The sequence below is a fragment of the Alosa pseudoharengus genome, unplaced genomic scaffold, assembly GCF_046254945.1.
Source record: "Alosa pseudoharengus isolate Yale_2024_CS ecotype anadromous, Long Island Sound unplaced genomic scaffold, YU_APseudo_1.1 YU_APseudo_1.1_scf_3, whole genome shotgun sequence".
Lineage (NCBI taxonomy): Eukaryota > Metazoa > Chordata > Actinopteri > Clupeiformes > Clupeidae > Alosa > Alosa pseudoharengus.
In genome coordinates, this window is record NW_027468718.1 from 39,404,500 (window position 1) to 39,428,190 (window position 23,691).

Genomic DNA, 23,691 nt, shown 5'->3' on the forward strand with positions numbered 1-23,691 from the left:
CAGCATAGTGCAGAAACAACATTATAAGAGTAGTAAGAATAAGTCTATGTGCAGGATGAATAGTATAAAGATCAGTAGAATAACTATGTATAAATGTAATTACAGTAGGTCTATGTACATTTGTAAATAAATAGAAAACTATGGGTGAGAGGGATACATTAATTTTATTTAATCGTAAAAGTAAATTGCATTCAATTAAATTGCTATTAAAAATCTTTCCAGTAGGCTTTAATGTCACGCAAAAAGTACAACCAAAGCTGAGCTTGATCACCTAGAACGTCTAAAGAACCAGAACTTGAGTGTAGTTTTTTGCTGGGTCCCAGGCCATGTTGGTCTGAGGGGAAATGAGAAAGCGGACAGTGCTGCTAAGCAAGCCCTCAATGAAGAAGTCACAGAATGTCAAATCCCTGCCCCAGACCTTAAACCTATACTGAACTCTTACATCTCAGATAAGTTGCAATCTGAATGGGATTAATGTACCAACAACAAGCAAGGAATGTGAATTTTGGCACATTATCATGATCCACTGGGTCGTTATGGGCCACACAAAATACGGTGTTGCTAAAATTACTCCTATTGTGGCTATTAGAGACATGCGTTCATGAGTATCCAGCTACATTCAATGAGTTAAGTAAAATACATTCACACACACACAAAAAACATCACTAATGTTGTGGACATTCCTTTATTCTGAGATACATCAATATGCTCTCAAAACAATCCCAAACAGACATAAGGTCTTTATAGAGCAAATCCATATAGATTATTTGTCAAATAAACCAGTAAAACAGAATTAGGGGATGGAATATATAACATTCACACTCATAGCTCATATTTTTAAAATAAATCAGTGAAAAAGTATCCTGACAAACAAGCAGCATTTTAATGCCTTAGTCATTCAAATTTTTCTCTAGGTTACCTGATAGCCCAGTTTGAGAGGTGCAAGACGCGTGTTTGCAAAAGAGAACATTTTAATTTGGTTCACAATAATGTTACATTTAATTTACATGTTGACAATGATTAGCCTAGTTTTGGTTGTTGTTGGCGGCGTTATTGCATGTTAGTTATGCCTACAATGCAAAATTGCTTCCTCGCGATTGGAAGCTCCTGTAGCTGCATAGGATTTCAAAACCGCAGGTCTGTGAGTAAGGAGTCCTCTTGACTTCTTTTAAGATGTCAGAGGTGGGAAGGTGTGATTGTTTGGGGGCAGGGCCGGATTAACTGGGCACAATTGTCTGATGGCCCCCCTTCCCCCCAGCCAACGTGAATCGGGTGGTTAGTTAATAGGCCTATCGTGAAGATTTTTCCTGCCATCTAAGGCACGAGCGCATCTGTGAGGCCAAGCCTCACCAAGTAGCTCATTTGTTTACAACTAACATTCCATTTAATTAAACTGCTTTATAGGCTATGCCGAAATAGTTTTCAACATTTTGAATATTAGTGTCGGGTGAATTGAAATGTTCTCAAAGTAGCCTTATGGCTGAAAGCTGCTTGGGATCCCCCCCATCAAGCAATATAACCATACAAACGCGCTTCCTGCACTCATTGTTTCAAAAGGAGTAATTTTGGCTTTGTCAGAACTGAAGAGCTGTGGACGGCCCTATGCCCAATGAAAATAAATTAACGCAACGCAACACAACACAGACCTCGCTTCTCTCACGTCAGTCACTGACATGAACGAAACACAGAACCCGCTTCTCTCACGGCAGTCATTGACAGTAACCTAGAATCAACACAGGGGAAAAACACTTCCCCATGACAAAGACATCGTAAAACATTGAAAGTTAATATTTTGTCACTAGAATCTGTCCTTTGTCAAATGTATTATGTTCCAAGTAGCCTATGCATAATTCTGCTTCATAAAGTTGAACAAATACATTTGCTTATTTCACAGAAAAATATAAATAGCCAGTCTACAGTGCAGAGTTGGTAAGTTATGGTAGGCCAACTTGCAGTGAACATACAAACAGGGGAAATTATTTCTCTTGCAGCTGAGTAGCCTCAGGTGCGCACGTAGACATAAGGCCGAACATGCAAGCGCCATTGCGCCGTTAAACTTAAATAGGTTAACATCACTCTAAGTTCGCCTTCAAGCAAGGAAAACGATGATTTGAAGACATCTGTTTCGTTGGAAGGGCAAGGGGTAGCAACAGGGCAACACAGAGACAGGCCCGATGGCAGGGCTGTTATGAGAGTATTAAAATATGGGATATTCTACGGGAAAACATTAAAACGGCAAGACAGCGGGGAAAGTTAAAATACGTGATAAACACAGAAAAAGTTGGCATGCATTGTTTCGGTCCCCGTGCACAGGGATTATTTGTCATACTATTAATCACATATGATTATTTGTGAAATTGTGCAAACAGGCGCAACATATTTGAAAAGGAAGGACTGGTAGCATGCAAGCTCAAGGGATAGATTGATTTAAGAACGTTATCACAAAGTGTGTGGCTATGGCGCGGGCGGAAGACAATTGGCAGGGGAGGGTCATGTCTTTTTTAACAATTCTGTCGGAGGGTCATTGAACAATTTCTAGCAGGCAAGAGAGGGTCATGCAACTTCCAACTGAAGCACTCAAAATTCCTCCGGTGGCCCCTTCAATAAATAACGAACAGTCCCTAGATTGCTGCTGGGCTATATGTCTTGGTTCTGTTAACAACTGATTGTCAAACGCATAGCCTATCTCGCGGTTGCATCCATTACAAACAAACATGCAATGTGAACGTCTGGGATTGGGGAGAGCACTAAATGCTCTACTGAATAAGCACGAAGTCAAACCATGTAAATGAAAAACACTCTTTAATAATCCAAAAAAATAAACCGCTAATGAAGTAAACTTGTGACCATCAAAAATCGTTTATCGCCTGTAACTCTGTGATAACAGGACGTAGCAGGAAGGTATTTGGCTGAGCAACGGAGGTTAATACTCTATATTTTGTCCAAATGATGTCTGTCTATCATCGTTGCACTCGGAGAAAACCAGAATGTTTAATTTGTCCTGCGTCTCTACGGCTGCAAACGGGATTCACTCGCAGTTAACCAAATATTTCTTTATTAGGGCAGGGCAGGCATATTTCTGGCTATTACATTATTTCTAAAAAAGTCTGCTAAAGTCTGTAGTGAAGTCTGTGTAGGGTTTTTCAGGCTCCATTTCTTTTTACGAGACACCCTTCTCACTTATGCCATCTACCGGTTGTTTGGGTTGTTGCAGCGTCTCACTGGAAAAATACAAATTAAAGTCGCGTGATACCGCGTGATCCCACGCGCGGACCGCGAGTGAAGCTGGCCAAGTCGAAGCACTGCCCACTGTACTTCCATACAGTGAGTCCCATTAAGAAGTGGCCACTTCATTCGCGCTTACCGTGATTCACGCAGCAACATTATTAAATTAATCTGTCACCATATGCCTACGTTTGCAAAGAGGAGAACATTTTAATTTGATTCACAATGAAACGTTACATGTTGACAATGAGTAGGCTAGTTTTGGTGGTTGTTGGTGGTGTTACTGCATCCCTTAGTTATGCCTACAATGCAAAATTGTTTCCTCTCGATTGGAAGCTACTGTAAACGCATTTCAAAACATCGCGACGTGAAATGCCACCACAAAAAACTGTTTGTGAATCGGTCTTAGTGAGTTAGGAGTCCTCGCGACTTATTTTAAGCTGTCACAGACTCATGTGCTACTCTTAGGGCTAAAATTCTTCCTGAATTACTCTTAGTAAAAAATAGGAGTCCTAAAGTTACGAGTGACGAAGTTACGAGTACAAGCATCTCATATCAAATGACCATGGCATTACGCTAAGCAACATAAATCCCATACAGCAACATCTCCTCCCTATGACATAGCTAGCTAGCTTCTAGCCACACAAGAAATGAATGATGTTAAATCTCTGCTTAACATGCTAAGTCTCCGTTTAGCATTCTAATAACAGAAGGGGCACATTTAAATTGACCACTACAACATGACTCATGTCTGTAACTATAAAACACTTACTTTCATAAAGGACGCACACCATCCAGCACATACACATGGAAACCAATATTTTAGGTACTTGGCCACAAACTCAAAACGTGTCTCTCTGAAGCTCTGTTCTAGAATCTTTGCTCTGAAGGCTGTTCCCAGCGTTGCTAGGCAACATCAAATAAACAAAATGAGAGTCTTCCCGGTATTAAAAGTGTACGTGTGATTACGAATGGATGTGTGTGGTTTGCAATTAGAATAAACAAGAAATAACATTTCCAATAATTTCCCATGATAAATTACATAATATTTGCACCTTCCTTACTTGTGAAGCTCACACTAATTCCACCGTATTTAGTGAAATGTAATACAACATTGCCACCTAGCGTTCAGATGTATTTAAAAAACTGTACTACGTCAGCAATAAATAGCTAATGTTCTCCTTGCCATTTCAAGGGTCAGTGACATCATTTTCAATTTCCACACTACACCGGTTCCGGCCGGACGTTCCAGAGTTGTCTTCATTTGTTGTATGTACCATATTGACCTGAATATAAGATGACCCCCCTTTTCAGGACAATTTTTTTGGGGAAGAGGATAAAATAGCCTAAATAGAAGCAGCTTTTTGTAGACCAAATGTTTTATACAGAATTTGTTTTTGCTTTTTTGGAAAATGCTGGTGATAACACAATTAATTAATTTATAGGCCGTTTAACACCATTTAAATTTAATCATGAGATCTATTTCATTCATTTTTTGGGATGCATTCGTCAAATTTACATTAAATAAATAACTTGTAACTACATTAATGAATGACTTTGTATTTGTATAATGCCATAAAAGTAAATTATGAAAGAAAAGAACCATAGCCTCAATAACTTTCAATAACTGCAGCAACCATAACCTACACGCCTAATTGTACAGTCTTGAAACAAGCAGTTTCAACACTGACAGATGTTGGCATCGCAAAAAACACTGATGTTTGATCAGCATTGCCCATCAGATCCAGGGGGTGGGATAAGTTTTCCTTAAATTGATCACATAGCCTACCGCTGAAAAGACAGTTAGCTGCTCCTCGAAGTCTGATGGGCACGACTTCTGCGACGCAATGACAGTCCATTATTGTGCCTCATCATTAAAGGCTAGTTTTGAAGTCAGTGTGTTAAGCTCTTTAGCGATCTTCGCCTTCAGCTGTTTGATGGCTCTAGTAGGCTAATGAGCATTCCGTTATTGTGTTTTTCAGTCAGATATTCACACTCTCCTATCAATCTGTTGGAAGTGGTCGCTTTTAGGACCATGGATTTTGATTATGACTATTTACATTTTTAAGACGGTCTTTCTGGGCTCGCCATTGCGTTAATCATATGATATTTAAATTGCCATCAAAGCTCTTTCTCAATTGTTGGTTAACTTGACCTACTTTTGAACCAGTTTGTTGGAGATGATCTCTTGGTCCCTCCATCATTCAGGCTCGTGACACTGTTGAGAAGTTTGGTGGCTGCTCACTTAACTGCTCACTTAACACTCGTTACAAATTATCGATACGGCGCCATCTCGTCCTTTTTTTCCTAGGCCGCGAATATAAGACGATCCCTTAAGGATCTGTAAGTAAACTCGTGCATGACAAATGAGCTTAACCATAGAAACTCCTCCATCTTAGGAGTTTTTCCTTACTAAAAGTTGGTCTCAGCAGCTTTGTCAATAGGTTTTAAAATAATAATAAGCTTTATTTGTATTAGGGATGTTAACCGGTAGCCGTTTAACCGGTGGTTGACCGAATCAACGTTGACCGGTTAAAATGTTCTGCCGCCGGTTAAAAAAAAACACCATTTTTAAAGCTCCCGAATGCCAGCCAGCGTCTGTTATTACACTGTGCACACACGTGTTATTGGTGTTGTATTGTATGTGGCGATATGATCACTCAATATCTAAAAATGATAAATGTGAGCATGAGCCGTCCCACGGCGGAATTTATTAAGCGCAACCACAGCACAGAACCATGGCTCTGCCGCAGCAGAGCTCACATAGCCATTCCGAAAACAGTGGCTGCGTGTTGACTATGGCATGATGATAATTGTAACAATGTAATGGCAAACGAAGACACGAAAGACTAACTTAGCATATGCCTACTTGTTGTGTTTTATTATTCATCTGTACTTAAATGGCATGACGACAGGAACTTATTGCAAAGGATTTTGTGCAGCATGCTACAGAGGCTGTTGGCAATCGGTACGTTTTTTTTACGAAGACGTTGGTTAATATACTTTCCTGTAACACCACCAAATGTAGCGTTCTCTGTTTGTGACTTTGTAACGTGAGCTTTTTATAGCCCGAGCTCGGTGCCGCGTTGCATTGAAAGGTCGACGTTGTGCGTAATGTGTGCCTGTGTGACGGGAGCCTAACCATTCTAAAATGGGGGGATAACTTGTTTCACGGGCAGAGAAAGACGCGCGACAGGACACGGGTATCATAAATGGCAGTTATAGAATTTTCCGTGACCGACTTTAACCGGTTAATGAGGCTCAGTGGCCGGTTAAGAATTTTTTTTAAATTTCGCCATCCCTAATTTGTATAGGACCTTTCATACACAGAATGCAGCTCAAAGTGCTTTACATTTGGAGCATGTAACACAATAGGCAGAGATCACACTAAATTTGCGGGAAGAGGAGATGTCTTTTTGCCACAACGTGTGTCTGAAAACGAGGTGAAAATTTGCCGGCCTGCTGATCTGTTCACATAATGCGGCATTTTGGGGAGCCAGGAGGCAGGATCAGCTAGCAAATTCAAAATGTGACGTGCAACAGGGGGCGTGTAGAGTGATAGTCGTAGGCCTTATTATGCGTGGGCCTTCAGATGCAGCAGGTGTGTGATTTCCAAAACCATGGCGGGAGAACCGACTGCAGACAATCTTCAGACAATAAAAAGTAATTTGGAAGGGAAATTGAAGAGAAGAGTTGCCCCCTGCGTTGGCCTTGATTCCCCTTTGAAAATCAGAGGTTCACAGGCTACTGTGGCCTTGGTCAGTGGCGCCGCCAGCCGTAATCCTGTACGCACTGTGTGTACAATTTTTCAACGCTTTATTCATGAAATCATTCAATATTACAACAATAAAAATAGCTTGTGTTACTGTCTTAATTGAAACATGCTTCACGCACAAATGATGGCCTAGGGCAAAGAGAATGGACATCTCAACATAAGGATACATTAGAAGATGATGATTGGTGTAAACTTTGTTACACGACGTGATAAGCAGTTCTGGCACTTAAAAACGCAACATTCCATTGTCATAAATCATTCAAGCGTAGTGCTCGTCATGAAAAGAAAACAGCAGCTTAATATTTTTCAGGTGATTAACAGTAGGCCTAATAGGCGCACTGTTAGCAGTTATGCCGAAGGCAGTGAGATTACTAGGCATTACATCCTACAGTCACTCTGTTTGGAACATCGCGGTTCGGGTTGATAAGATTCAGTTAATGCCAGTATGGATCGTCAAAGTTTAGGACGACCAAACAGCAGTGTAGGCAAAGCAAATCCTAATTGTTAGGTTACCATAGCTGTCTTTTCTCTAGGCCTAGGCCTATCGGAAATCGCGACATAAGCTCATTGGTTTCTTTTTTCTTTTCTTTCTTGTTCGTGTGTTGGGTAGTGAAGCGATAATGCATTTAAAGCAATGTACATCATGTGAGCCAGAGCCGATATGGCCAGAGCTGCTTGCTCTGAAAAGGTATTTCTGTCCCACCCAAATTTGCTGAACTACTTGCGAAGTAGCCTATTCATCACATACATCACATGTATCACACGAAAGAGCTTTTTGTCAGCTTTTAAACGATGTTAGTGGTTAGTTGTTGTGGTAAACGGCTCGCGAGAAAAGTAACTTTAATTTAATCATATTTTCTGCGCCCGTCTCCCTACCCATTCATCTTGGTGGAATACTTCGCGAAATTTCCCTCAACACATGACAAACCATATATCAGAATAAACAGCAGACCTTACCGAACACAAAGGTGTAAAGCATTCCCCTGTACAGTTAGCCATTCCAGAGTAATCCGTTGAAAACTCCAACTTTGGAGTTCACAATGTGTTTAAATTGTTCAATACATGATTTTATAACAGGCCAATTACAAAATAAATGTTACAAATATTGCCTAGATATCTGTAAACATTACAATCAGAGGATACATATAGGCCAGACAGACGTTCATGCTTTGTTTTATCGCTGGATTTTAGGATAGCCTATTATGGCAACCGATTGCATTCAGAGCTACAATTTTTATGTTGTTGTTAAAGGTGATGCAGTTAAATGTATGTATATTTTATTCATTTAATTTCTCTTTGAAAGTGTAGAGAGGATGGTCATCCATTTCCTTAACGGACAAGCCTCCTCTGATTATAAAATCCATAGAATCAGTTTGGGGGGTAAATAATACCGCTTCTATTTAAACTGTGTTTTTTTCTTTTTTCCTGGTAGAAAAAAGCTAAAGGGGAGGAGTTGTTTGACCAGATCATGTATCATCTGGATATTGTTGAAAAGGATTACTTTGGGCTGCGTTTCATGGATTCTGCACAAGTGGCGGTAAGATCAAGAAATTGTTGAATTTATGACCAACATTGATGACAGTGAACATTTGACTGACAGATGGCTAAACACCATGCCTTCACATTTTCTTTTTACTATCTTCAAAAATTTAAAAATATCAACCTTTAGTCAGCTCAAACTGAGCAAGTGTCTGAGAGAAGTAAGAATGTCATTATCAATTTCATATTCTCAGAATAACTGATAACCACCAAAAAAAAATGGTGGAAAATGTTGATCAGTGTTTCTCAAAGGCCAAGGTCATGTCCTCAAATGCCTTAGTTGCCTAAAATAGAGTAGCTTAGTTTACTATTATAGGTGGTATAGCTAGTTTACCACTATAACCGTTATTGATTACGGTTATAGGTGAGTTACTAAGACCCTGTTAACATGTAGGAAAAACGCATATATTTTCATGCAGTTTGGCCTTTCATTTACACGAAAACAGAGGTTTTATTACTGAAACGGCCAAAGCGGAGATTTGAGAAAACTCTGGTTTCACGTTAGCAGGTAAACAGTGTTTTTTGCATTGTGAGGTGATGTTCCCTCATTAATTTGAAATATCTGATTGGCCACCTGTTTGCTCGACGTGTTCGGGACACCCTTCTCCAGCTGTTTTTATCATTGGTGTGAACGGAATTATTTTTAAAAACGAAGGAGGGGAAAATATATGTTTTTCAGTATACCCTGCTACATATAAACATGGCCTAAAGCTGAAACTATTTAAGTTTAAGATAGGGCTGTAAATATATGGGATTCGAAACTGAAATCGCAATACTCCTATCCACGAAGTGTCGCGGTGTGAAAAGGCAGAACCGCAACACAGCCTTTATAGTGTTTCACGCAGTGCTTTGCAGCTTACGCGGCCGCATAAGCAACACACATCTCCCGCTTTACTTACCGGTAGCCTACGTTGTCCAAAAATAGATTGTCATTGTAGACTATGTGATCTCGTCATTGTAGACTATGTGTTCAACTTTACCAAACAGTATAGAAGTAAACCCCCTCTCCTTACCCCACTCTCTCTCGCTCCCTCTCCCTTTCTCGCGCAATGGACACGCGCGACTCGGCCAGCGCAACAGAACAATAACCAAAATTTGACAACTAATTGATTAACCAATATTTTTTTTGCAACCCTAATATATTGTGAAAGCAAATTTGGCTATCAGTGCGTTAAGCAAATTTGTCTTACAAACAAGCAAACGTCTTGATAGGACACCTTAAAATGAGTCAAACACTTATTAAATTAAGTCAAAATGATCTTACAAGAGAGCGCTAGGCAAGTGTTTCTATATATACCAACTAGATTTTTGGGACCCATTCCATTTTTGTAAATGCATTTTCCCCCATTTCAGCACTGGCTGGATGTCACAAAGGGCATTAAAAAACAAGTAAAAAGTAAGTAAATTTTCATGTACTCACTGGACAAAATGTATTTGTACTAAATGTGTAACTACTGTATGTGATGATGATTGTTGATGTTGATGATTACTTTAAATGCTGCAGATTTAAAAGATGTTGCCATTTCCATTCCAGATGCCAATTCTAATGTATTATACACTTCAACTGTCCCCCTACTAAGGGCACTAATTTGTACCAATATTTGCACATCCCACAGCGCAATATAGCAGAAATCAGCGGAGTCATTTATAGTGTTTTATTTAACATCACGACTAGGGTTTGGCAACCTTTACTTTCAAAAGAGCCATTTTTTGACCCAAAAGTTTTTGAAACCATTGTCAGCGCGGGAAAAGACCACTCAAGCCTCCGCAAAGTTTGGTAAAGATGCACCATGATGTACCATGGGATGCATTTTATTTGACAAGCCTAGCCTAGTTGAAACATGTCTTTTTATTTTATTTTTTTTTATTTCAATTTCAATTTATTGTGCTTATAGAGCGCCAAAACATTACACATGTATCGTGGCGCTTTACAGAATGTAGGCAATCAGAGAAAAAAGGAAAGAAAGGAAGAAAAGAAAAGAAAGAGAGAGGCCCATGGGTAACAGGGGCGAGGAAAAACTCCCTAGAATTGGAGATACATAGGAAGAAACCTCGAGCAGATCCACGACTCAAGGGCCTGACCCATCTGCCTAGGGTCAGTACAGGACAGTAAGGTCTGTATACATGACCAATGCATATGATAGTCAGGTGTAGAGAATAAGACATGGTGTTAAAAGCACTTGAGCTGAAAGTTACAAGAGGTGGGATGATTACGTATCCGGTATGATAATTCATTAATCCTGATTTAGTGACAGAAAGTTCAAATAGTCCAGCGTTGGAATTGTCCAGGGGAAGGGAGTTGTCAAGGGGCATGTGGTGGGTCAGCAGACGGGCCAGTAATCCGGGCAGAGTTGTCATAGGTAGGTGATGGGTCGCTAGGCTGTACGGGCCAGGAATCCAGATAGGGGGACAGTAATAGGGCAGTCGAGGATGGGACTTCAGGTGAGATGGGTGAGAGGAGGGCCAACACACAGATGGTTGATGACTTGTGGTGATATACCTCACAAGTGAGGTACAGTAAGGGGGAAGAAAGAGAGATGTAGAGTGGGTTAGTATTACTGAAAATCAAAATGGTTAATGTCAATAAGTAATCAGTGGTACTATATATTGTTACAGTATACCAGAGAGAGAGAGAGAGAGAGAGAGAGAGAGAGAGAGAGAGAGAGAGAGAGAGGGGGAGGGAGGAGGGGGGGTTGTACGGCGTGACACATGAAAAGTCCATGACAGCACTATGCTATAGCAGCATAACTAATATTTACATATTTTACTCCGCGTATAGGCTACATACTTTCACAAGTTGGATTGTCGACCCCTGATCTAGAGAAACCTGACGGAGGTTAACTTTGAATGAGAGTTTGTCGCCCATGGGTGTAAGTTTGGCAGCAATGTATCCCTGACAAAATATGGTAGAGCATGCGCAGTATTGCACAAGAGGACTGCCAGTGGGAAGGTGTGATAAAAGGCAATAAGTGGCCAGAGCCAGCTTAACTTGCAATTGCAGTGTTGAGAAATACCTTTAAATGGAATGCGTCAGACGAGATTACAGTAGCCTTTGAAATGTCAATATTGCTGCACATCTAAATAGTTTTTTAAAGAAAAGTAGAATTTCTTCTGCTCTTTCAAGCAATTAAAGTTTTAAATACCGTTTAACATCCAACCAGGCTGTTATTTTGTTAATCCATGTAGTAAAAAAGACGCATCAAGCTGCTTTTTGGAACAAAAACAATGGCAGATTTTTTAAAAACGGAAAAAGCGGTCTGCACAACTTGTCAGAAAAAGAAGCCAAGTCTGAACGCACCCGAAGTGGGTATAATATTTTGTACGGCTGTGAGATCTCTGCAGTTGCAACTTTGCCTGTTTGCCAGTCTTTGCCTGTTATTCATTGTCGTAGTTGGACCACCTTACTGTTTGCACATGAGAGTGAAGTTCTACTCCTCAGAGCCTAACAACCTTCACGAAGAATTAACCCGGTGAGTCACCCATTTTTTTCGCATTTCATCATTTTACTTAATTATATTAGGATTAGGTTTTGTTTTGGAGAATTGTGTCTTTTTGGTGTGCATTGATGGATTATAATTTCATACTAGGTGTTTCAGATGATTCAAGTGAAGACTTTTGTTTTTTCATTATTGTGGCTTTAGGTCATCCTCTTATTTGTAGAATACCCAGTCTTGTTTGGGTTGTGGTCTTATTTGGATTGTCATACATTTGATTAACCCTTTGATGATGAACCATTTAAATATTGCTCCTCCAAGAATGGCGGCGTTGTGGTTGATGACAAAATATACCTCTACAAAGCAAAATATGCTTTTCACAAGCCTCACTGCAATATAGCCAATTGAAATTCAAAGAGTAGAAAGTTTTTCCTTGTGATTGGCTGTTTTTATGTCATAAGTGATTCAAGATGGCGTGGCCCTGTGAACACACAGAGCAGATTGGCTGTTTTTATGTCATACGTGATTCAAGATGGCGTGGCCCTGTGAACACACAGAGCAAGTGAATCTTGGTTCATGAATGGTCAATAGAACTAAGTTAATTCAAATAGTAATACCAACATCGAAACTAGCAATCTTTCCAGTGCAAAGCTTGGTTTAGAACAGGGATTACAAGAAGAAAGAATTGGGAGCAAGGTAAATGAAAGTGTATAGCCTATGCATAACATTAGCCTACGGAATGGGAGAAGTCAGGTCAAGTCAAGTTTATTTATATAGCGCATTTCATACAGTGGGCATCGCTTTCAAATGACCACTTCAGTCGCGCATTACGAGGCGTGAAGCTGCGTGAAGCTTTAGTACCACTTTCAGCCACTGTGCGTCGCTCTGCCACTGTACATCGCTCTGCCTGCCGCCCCTTCTGAAAAATAAGGAGGCTACCATTAAACATAATTGTTGCCGAGAGTAATCCCAGGCTACGAACTCAATAACAAAATAAATCATGCATAATTAAACATTACTTCGATTTAGGCTACTTGGGTATGGCTTAAGGCTTGACTACACGGTGGTAACGAAAATCGAAATCGAAATTTGCTGTCTACATTATTGTCAGTGTTGGGGGTAACGCAACTACGCAAATCAAAACAGTGTCTTGTGTGATAATTGAGCCAGTAGAGAAATAACTTTTCAGAATTAATCTGTAGCCTTGGGTAGGCTTCTGCAGATAACAATGTTGTTGCCGATTTAATACTATCTGGCGACGTTTTTATCAGGCTACGCAATAGAGGCTTAGACAACTATGACCCACGTTTTGGTTTCGTAAATTAATTTGCCCTACTTGTTGACGGCAATGTAGTCAATTGACTGCTTGACATGTCATTTTTATTTTTCTGTACAATAAACAAATACATCTGCTTTATGCCGCAGAATTACATTCATATTTGGCTGACTTCTGCAGACGCACAAAAAAAGACTGCCAGGCCATCCTTAAAAATATTTTCGTTTGCCGTAACCCGACCGACCCTGTGAATTTAGAACCGACCCAAATATTTATTTTTTTCCCCTTTTAGTCCGACCGACTTGCCGGTTGTAAACTTGCGTTAAGACCGACCGATTTTTTTTTTACTCTAAACAACCAATACAAATAAAATACTATTTATTTTAGTAGGCCTAAGTATTGTGAATATAAATTGCCTACATACAAACGTAGGCTCTCTTAAATAAAACCCTGTGGCGTCATCTCTACACCATTGGTTTACGCATGTCCCACTATACGCTTTGTTTCATTCACACAAACATCTCGACCCAACGCTTATTACTTGGCACGAAGCTCTGGAAGAACTGTGCCCAGATCTTTTCCCATTCTTTCTCCCCTCTAGTCTAACGGTGACCGTGTTGAAGAATTGAAATTGGTTGTGTGTCTATTCAGCATTTTTCAAAATATGGGCTTAACCCAGATTCGAACTCTTGGACAGGGGACTGATAACTGCTGCGTAACGGCGGCTGTCATCAGCCGGCCTTAACGCACTGCGCCACAGAATTTGGGCCGTTTGGGACATCGAAAACTTATATTTTTAATAGGGTAGACTACCGTCGGAGATGCTGACTTGCAAAGGCCTCGGGATAACGCGTTATCTCCACTATCATCAGTCAATGCCCCCTTGATCAAAGTGGGGAATGAAAGAAAAAGTTTGAGAACCACTGGCTTAACAAGTTACCTGCAGTCCAGAACACACAGAAAGTTGCCTTTATAATCAACTACTATTTTGTTCCAACAGCATTCAAACAAAGCCTTTATGAAAGTGAAAAAAAAATATTCCATAAGAAGTAAAATAAAATACTGTTACTGTAGTAACTGTATCCCAAGCTTCAGCTCCCCACATCTGTGACAGGCAGATGTGACACCGCTAAATTCTCAGCTTGTTTATACCCCACACTAAACGCGTAAGACCGCTAGGCCCATCACTGTGGGGTGCGGTAACCTACTCTCTGGGATTTAAGTCAAAAAATATAACCATACAAATGTTTCAAAATGAGTAATTTCGGCTTTGTCTGAACTGGCCATTGTAGGCTACGTAAAAAATAAACAAGTAGGCCTATCCCCTATCCAATGATATCGGCAAATGTTTGTTTTCCAAAGTAAGAATTTCACTTCACCATGCACCTTCGACAATGAATAGCTCATTACACTTATGTTACTGTTGAACGTAGGCCTAACTGGTATCATTACAAACATTATTATGTGTCCTAAAAACTGGCATTTTATGGCATTGTGTCATGTAAGGTCGTTGCAAAATCTAGAGAAATGTGTGAGGTGGTCAGCGGGGGACAATTGAGACACACATTGGATTGTGTTATTACTTGAACATTCCACACTATCCACAGCTGTGGTATCGGGGGCAGGAGGATTAGGCTACTGTTAGCGCAGGCTTTATATAAGATTCTTCAACAGAAGGCCTGCCTCGAATGCAGGCTTGCCTAAAATAAAAGGCCTGTGGTTTGCGTGGCCTACAGTAAGTATGTTAAATAACAGACCCGCTACAATGTGCGGTATGATGATTTTTTTACGAGCAAGATGTTTTTGGTGCCCTACGCGCACTGTATGTTCTTAAATAACAATTATCATCAGTAGCCTAATATTCGACCATTATTTAAATGGGCTATGCATTGGGTTAGACACCAGGGGCCATATTCACAAAGCCTTTTATCTTACCACTAGGAATAGGCTACTCCTAAATAGCAATAAAAGATTTTAGCTAGGAGTTTCTCTTATTAAGTTATTCACAAAGCCTTTCAGACCTACTCTTAGTAAGGGAAAATTACAACTCCTGAACAGATTCTGGAGCTGAGCGCTCTAGAATCTTTGACTAAGAGTGAGTCTTCGTTGCTATGGATGACGTTATTACTCATGCACGAGCTTGACTGAAGTGACCACCTTGATTGGCTGATGATTGTAACGCGGGAATGATTCCAAACACCTCCCTTACGATGAGTGGCAGGTGACAGGTGTGAGAATGCGTGCGCTACACAAGGACGGAAGATGATGAATAACTGAATAAAAAGACCTAGCCTAAATGAATCAAGAGTAAGGCAAAACAAATAGCCTATAGTAGCCTAATGAAACATACGGATTGATGTAGTATCTTTGTAACATTATTAAATTAATCTGTTACTATGCCTATGCCTACGTTTGCAAAAGAGAACATTTTGATTTGATTCACAATAATGTTACATTTAATTTACATGTTGACAATGAGTAGCCTAGTTTTGGTTGTTGTTGGTGGCGTTATTGCATGTTAGTTATGCCTACAATGCAAAATTGCTTCCTCACGATTGGAAGCTCCTGTAGCCGCATAGGATTTCAAAACCGGCGGAATGCCACAAAACCGGTTTGTGAATAGGTCTGTGAGTGAGGAGTCCTCTCGACTTTTAAGACATTTGTTCCCAAGGGTCTATGAATTGTTAATCCGGCCCTGCCCCCAACGAACGCAACTTTCCACCTCTGAGACAGCTTAAAAGAACTCGAGAGGACTCCTAACTCACTAAGACCTACTTACTGTAGGCTGCGCAAACCACAGGCATTTTTTTTGGGCAAGACTGCATTTGAGGCAGTCCTTCTGTTGAAGAATTTTATATAAATCCTGCGTTAACAGTAATCCTCCTACCCTCCACTACCACAGCTGTGGATAGTGTGGCATGCTCACGCTTTATGTCTCCTTCTTGCAAACTAGGCCTGCTGCATCCTTTCTGTTTGTATTGTTTAGAAAACGTTTGACGTTTTGAGTTAATGCATTAAACATTGTTTGCTGGTAACCAGCCACAAATAGCCTACAGATTCTTGCGTGCGTACATTCTGTATTCTCTCCAAAATGTGCTCGTTCTATAGGCTGGCCAAGTGCGTAATTCTGCGGCATAAAGCAGATGTATTTGTTTATTGTACAGAAAAATAAAAATAACCTGGCAAGCAGTCAATTGGTGCAGTCCAGGGCGCCGCACACGCCCCCCCCCCCAAAAAAAAAAAAAAAGTTACCCGACCTTATTTACAAAATTTGCGCTTTTGGTAAATGTAGGCTAGCCTAACATGGGCCTCTCCTTATTGAGCTTAAGAAAAACCTTTACATAAACTGGAACAGAAAGCCCCTCTTAATCACGTCAACCTACCCATGTCATCCCTTATCAAATAGCCTACCGCATAAAGCGTCTAACTTTTGTAGGCTTTTTAAAAGTTCTAGGATGAGGGAGATTTCTCTCCCGAGAATTTTTTAAAAATCTGGTTGCTAAGCACACTATTTTAATGCAGTTTGGGAAGGACAGAAATACCTTTACAGAGCAAGCGGCTCTGACTCAAATTAGGGGAACATACCTTATGCGCATTATAACTTCACTGCCCAACCCGCGAAAAAGGGAAAGAAAAGAAAAAAATAAACCAATGAGTTTATCTCGCGATTTGTGATAGAGAAAAACACAGATATGGTAACTTACTAACAATAAGGATTTGCTCACAACACTCTAAATACATTGCACTGCTGTTTTGGTTGTCCCAACTTTTTAGATGATAGGCCTACGCACAGTCAAGGACTTTTAACACCCGCACCAACCCGACTCGTCATGACGTGCCTTAGCCCCAAAAAGGTTGAGAACCTCTGCTCTACGCATTAACTGAATCCCTGTTCCAAACAGTGTTTTTTTTTTTTAATAAGCCTACAGAGGTAAGCAAACAATGCAACATTTTAAACATGTGTAGACCGTGTCTGACCATAGAGGACAGTCTCGTCGTTATGTCATGATGCTACGTTTTCATATTTTATAGTCTATGGTTTCCATGCACACCATATTCCGGTTTTATTCGGAATAATGCCAATATTCAGATTACACGAGTCAATAAATATAGGCTAGTTGTCACACCAAGTTTTTGTTTATTGTTGTAGGCTAATATTGAATGATTTCACAAATAAAGCCGTGAAAAAATTGTATGCACAGTGCGTACAGGATTACGCCTGCCGGCGCCACTGTTGCAGTCAATAAGTAGGGCAAATTAATATACGAAACCAAAGCGTGGGTCATAGTTGTCTAAGCCTCTGCTGTGAGGCCAATCCCATGAACAAAGACGCATTGATATCTGCAATAGAGTTTTTTTTGGCGAAACAAACTCACAGCCGAACATGCAATAAATACATAGACCATCTGGACAAAGTCATCAACAGAGTCATAGCACTGAAGGGAGAGGCAACTGGCATGTGATCCCCCCACGGGCCAATGGATGTACAAGTTTTCTCCTGTGCCTACAATATTTAATCCAGTGTTTTGTGAAGTTGCAAAATGCTATTCGTTTTAACACATTTTTTTGATAGTATGAAGTACTTTTTGTATAGGCTACTATCTTAATTGCTTTATACTCAATACTTGACCAATGGCTATTGCATCTGTCTATTGAAAGTGAGAATGTGGCAAGTGATCTACTGTATAGACTTCATAAAATAAAATAAACAGATTGCTAATGGCCTACAAGCTGATCTGGGGTGCGTTTCCCATACAACTACGGAGGTTAACAGGATGCATCGTTCAACTAACCAACATGTAAGTTACGACTGTTTCCCAAAACTGTCGTACTTACATAGTACTTTGTAAGTTTGGACCATGATGGTTTCCAAGCTTCAGTAGTCTGGACTAAGGTGGTTAATAACGTGAACGGGCACCTGCACATAATTCTGTGGCGCATTACGTTAAGGCCGGCAGATGACAGCCGCCGTTGCGCAACAGTTATCAGTCCCCTGTCCAAGAGTTCGAATCTGGGTTAAGATTTTGACAACAATATTCACATCGTTGTTTACCTAAGTTTATCTTTTGTGCAGATCATATTATCAAAATCAGAATCAGCCTTCTTGGCCTGGTTTGCGTAAACTAACAAGGAACCCCCCCCCCCCATGAAAATCAAAGGCTACATATTCTCAACTGACTCGTCAAAAAGTGCGCACCACCTTATTATCTGCAGGTGTGTGACTTTTACTTACGTGCACATGGCTGCAAATTGACTTTTAATTTATGTATTTTCTGCCTTGGGCATTTTAAAATATGGATGTATTGTGGTTAGAAGTGTAATTATCAATATGAAACCTAAATATATTTATAATTATTAATTTGCAAACAAATAACTGGCGTCAGTGACGTCTTTGACATGAAGATCCCCGTAACTATGCTTCTACTAGCATTCTACCACAGGTCGAGAGGTGTAGTTGTAACTACACAACTTTACGATAGTAGTTGTGAACGTTCGTTGCTACTATGGTTTTGGGAAACACTTAACGTAGTGTAACGATGCATTGGACTATGTAAGTTCCCAATATGAATGTAATTCTGCGGCATAAAGCAGATGTATTTGTTTATTGTACAGAAAAATAAAAATGACATGTAAAGCAATCAATTGACTACATTGCAGTCAAGAAGTAGGGCAAATTAATTTACGAAACCAAAACGTGGGTCATTGTTGTCTAAGCCTCTATAGCGTAGCCTGTTAAAAACGTCGCTAGATAGTATTAAATCGCCAACATTGTTTTCTGCAGAAGCCTACCCAAGGCTACAGATTAATTCTGAACAGTTATTTCTCTACTGGCTCAATTATCACACCACTGTTTTGATTTGCGTAGTTGCGTTAACCCAAAACTGACAATAATGTAGACAGCAAATTTCGATTTCCATTTTCGTTACCACCGTGTAGTCAAGCCTTAAGCCATACCCAAGTAGCCTAAATCGAGGTAATGTTTAATTATGCATGATTTATTTTGTTATTGAATTCGTAGGGTGGGATTCCTCTCGGCAACAATTATGTTTAATGGTAGCCTCCTGCTTTTTCAGAAGGGGCGGCAGGCAGAGCGATGTACAGTGGCAGAGCGACGCACAGTGGCTGAAAGTGGTACTAAAGCTTCACGCAGCTTCACGCCTCGTAATGCGCGACTGAAGTGGCCATTTGAAAGCGATGCCCACTGTACATTGTACTTATTGCGTGTTTTTTGACAATTAAATTATGTATTGACCTGTTGCTATCTTGACATTTCTGTTTGCTATTAAAAACAAACTATATAGCCTAGCCACCTAGCAGAGTGGCATTTTAAATAGCAAGATGCATACTGTTCATGTTATGCTTAGCTTAAGGAAATGAATCATTGAAGACTCATTCGATTCTACAAGGGCCAGCTCCAAACTGTATGCTAGTGAGTGCAAGGCAGGCTGATAACTAACCTGAACTTGTAAATGACGAGAACAGCATAGCTCCACCACCTCCTTGTCCTTGTTGCCTTTATGATTTCCCATGCCCAACCTGGGAATTGACACACTCTCTCTCTCTCTCTCTCTCTCTCTCTCTCTCTCTCTCTCTCTCTCTCTCTCTCTCTCTCCCTCTTTCGCTCTCGCTCGCTCTCTATCTTTCCTAAGTAGCCTACGTTCCAAGTTATGTTTTATGGTAAGTTAGATCTGCTGCATGAAGGAGAGTAAGAGGACTTCTGTGTCCTGCTAGTATGTTTGATGAATAGTGTTGGTAAAAATATAGTATACCAAAGTGAGACACGAGAAGTACAATCAAGATTCAGAGTTTAATTTGGCTGTACAGTATACAGGAGAGAGGCACACACGAAGCACAATGTACTCCAGAATATGCGTCTCTGGATTGGCACAGAATTATCCAGGGTTTAAGTACACAACAGCAAAGAATAGGTCATCATCATCAACCGTTGTTTATTCAGGGGGAAATTGACTGAGCATTAAGCTCTTTTACAGCGATCAATTTTAACCTTTGAAAAAAGATGCAAACTCATTTCATATATTACTTGAGAGAAGTTCAGGTACGAATTGTGATTGGCAGGCCTGAAAGCGCTCTAGCAGCACGGCGGGAAAAAAAATCATCAGGTTCGCGTTCGTGTGATCTCACGTGTGAATTTCTTTTGTGTTTCCCATACACTATGAATGTGTTTCCCACACTGGCAACGCAAAACGTAGACAAAGTCATAGAGTGCAACTTTATGAAGCCAGGGGAAGACACCAAACTTGTCGATAAAGTATAAATGATGCTGGTCTTGGATAGAGGAGGTGAGTAGAGACGAAAAGCCCTTTGGAAGCTGGTGTCAAAAACTCAGGCAACCAGGAGCATGTTTCTGCACTTTGTGCGCAAGTATAATATTATATGGAACTAGAGGGGAAAAAGTGCTGCCACGGCACGAGTTAGACCCTAGTCGTTAAGCAGCTGTTCGAGTAATTCAACAATCCTCACGTATGTGGATGTTTACTCTGCTGCTCCTCCGCACAAATTTGCGTCAGGTCGCTCCGCTCAATTTCGTTCCCAGCTTCACTTAAAAATCATCCCGCTCCAGTGAATTGGCTCCATGCTCGCTCCAGTTTAAAAGAGAGAGAAATAAATACAAGCCGAATTGTCACCTTAAACAGAAAACTTAAATCCCAAAGAACTAAGAGCAACGGCAATTTCACTCATAGAACATTCATTTTAAAATGCAACACCGATCAACGAACAAGCTTGGCAACGTCAATACACAAGTGTAAAACTAAAGGGATCAGTGTGATTAATTGCCTAAAGAATACAGGTTTAGCATCCAAGTTTAGCATCCAAGTTTTACTTTCAGTCTTCTAGCCTACTGAAGTTTAGCATCCAAGTTTTACTTTCAGCCTCTAGCCTAGTGAAGCATATTCAAATTGCTCACGTTTTTCTTTGCTCTCCGTAGCTCACTCTCATGTTTCCGCGAAATGTGTCTTCTTAGGTTCCAAAATGAATCTTTACTCACTGAAACAGTGTCACCCACATGGTCTACATTGTATCTAGTTGTTTTGTAGGAATAATAAACTTGTATGACAGTTTCCTTTCTAAAATATTTAGCGAACTCCATCCCCATCAACGAACTTACAGACCAATATCTTTCCACTCGTCACTTTGTGTCAGAAATTGGCGGAGGATAAACTCGCCCTTACGCATATGTCTGTCTCGCCAGAATTTAAAATAAATCTCTCCGACAAACTAAAGAATAACTTGTTTAAAATAAATAGTGCATATTTTGCAGAAAAATTAATGTCTCTGTTCATGCCCTTTAGTCAATGGTTAGGCTACTAAGCAATTCCTAGTTTACTTTTGAGTATTATAATTGCCACCCACTGACCTTTCTTGGTACGGCTTTAGTCTCAGTATGCTATACAAGCAAATAAGTATGCAGGTAAGTGACAAGTTAATAGCAGGGATGGATTAACTAACAGGCCTACCAGGCCCAGGGTCCCAGGAGCTCTGGTGTTCTACACAAAGATGCTACTGTAATATAGGCTCGTATTGGGTTTGTTTATCTCATGTCTGAATGTCCATTTATATCCACAAATGTCACCAGAATCTATCATCTAAGGGACTATTTATCAAAATCTTCTCCCAGGGGACCCCTGGATCCCGCTTGACAATTATGTTGATCAGGGCATATACCGGTATCTTGGTTTAGGAGCCCGCTTACCTCCCAGGGAAAAAAGTTCAGGCTCAGGATTTCTTTCTACTATCACCCCTGGATTTGGGATTTGTTCTCTCAACTTCTCAACGATTGAAAAGCAGTCCATTGAGTGACCGATAGGATGAGATACTAATAAAAGCCATTTAATTCTCGTCCTTTTCTTGTTCTTCTATTGTTTAAAGGGTAACAATAGTCTGCCTCAAGATTGTTCCAAAAGTCTGAGTCATCCAAAAATGATTTTCGGATTGAGACCACCTGTTTTACCACCGTTTTGTTTTTATGCTCTGGACCGTGGTCCAAGCACCTTTAACACCTATAATTTGGTTCAGACCAAACTGAAAAGTCAGAATCATCGAACAAGGTAGATATGAAGGCACCCTTTAAGACCTTGAATGTGATTTTAGTTCACTTTTTTAAATTCAATGAAAGTTTTCCATTCTTCCTGCTCCGTTCAGTGTGTGCACTAAAAAGGTATCTGACAAGGTTGAAGCTTGTGTTTGAGCTCATGCTTTTTTTTAAGGCCACAGGTGTACATATGTGGGTTCTGTGTTATATTTTTTTGTGGTGTGAATGAGATAATGTATATTGTGCTTTTCCTTTTCTTTGCTCCACTAGATACCTCTTTGTTTTGCAACTGAAGCAAGATTTACTGAGTGGCAAGTGAGTGTATTACCTCTTTTTTAACAATTTGGTCGTGCAAACACACTGTTCTGTTTACTACAGATTTCCAAAGCCATCGAAATTATTGTCATAAGACAATCATGTAAAGTGTAAAGGCTGTTTTATGCTTCTGCGTCGACTCCAAGCAATCACTATGCCGTTGCCTGGACGCCGGTGTGAACTGCATTACGCACCACCAAAACGGTAGTCAGAATGGCAAACTCCATAGTCTGCCATGTTGAAATATTTGTCTTATTTGTTTGGCCTTTTCTTGGTTATATTTTGTAAAAGTTATCAAGAAATGGACACAGTACATTCTAATGACCTAGTTATTGTAACAAGAAAATAAGTCTGAAATTATTTTCGAGGTGTCTGCCAGCCAATTTCAATTTCAATTTAATTTCACTTATAGAGCGCCAAAACATTACACATGTCTCATGGCGCTTTACAGAATGTTAGACAATCAGAGAAGGCCCATGGGTAACAGGGGCGAGGAAAAACTCCCTAGAATTGGAGATACATATAGGAAGAAACCTCGAGCAGATCCACGACTCAAGGGCCTGATCCATCTGCCTAGGGTCAGTTACAGAACAGGAAGTATGGTGTAAGTATGGTGTAAGTATGGTGTCAGCCTATTTGTGCATTTATGGGGGGGTAAAAAGTGCAGTAGAAGAGGGGTTTAGTAGATTAAGTGGCAAGGGCTGCATAAGAAAGGTGGGGGAGGATTGCGATTGGGGGGGGGGGGCACCAACAAGGAGCACCCAAGAGACCCAATACATGATAAATGCATAAGTTAGTCAGATGTAGAAAATAGAACATGGTGTTTAAAGTTTATGTCATGTTAGCAAGCAAACATTCCCACAACTGCCCACAAAGTACTACTTGCTGGGGAAGTGCTGTTTTCAAAACGTTTCTGACAAATAGACACTTTATATGTCTTTAGTTTATTAGCAAAGCTTATGTCTGTGAACTAGCATGTTGCTACTCCCCACAGTAGGCTGCTTGAAGCAGCCAGCTATCTACACACAAGGCGAGTTGGTCGCGTTGCCTCGACGCAAAGTAAAAATTATTTGGA

The 23,691-nt window shown here is 40.3% G+C and overlaps 1 protein-coding gene across 1 annotated transcript in view; it reads left to right on the top strand.

Moving 5' to 3' along the window:
- The window catches only part of epb41l5 (erythrocyte membrane protein band 4.1 like 5), a 318,268-nt gene that overhangs the window by 60,405 nt on the left and 234,172 nt on the right, over positions 1 to 23,691 (top strand). The window contains exons 3-6 of the mRNA XM_076264241.1: positions 8,433 to 8,537; positions 9,893 to 9,935; positions 11,931 to 12,009; positions 22,572 to 22,616. Of these exons, the coding sequence (XP_076120356.1) occupies positions 8,433 to 8,537; positions 9,893 to 9,935; positions 11,931 to 12,009; positions 22,572 to 22,616 (272 nt within the window). The remainder of the gene's footprint in view (positions 1 to 8,432; positions 8,538 to 9,892; positions 9,936 to 11,930; positions 12,010 to 22,571; positions 22,617 to 23,691) is intronic.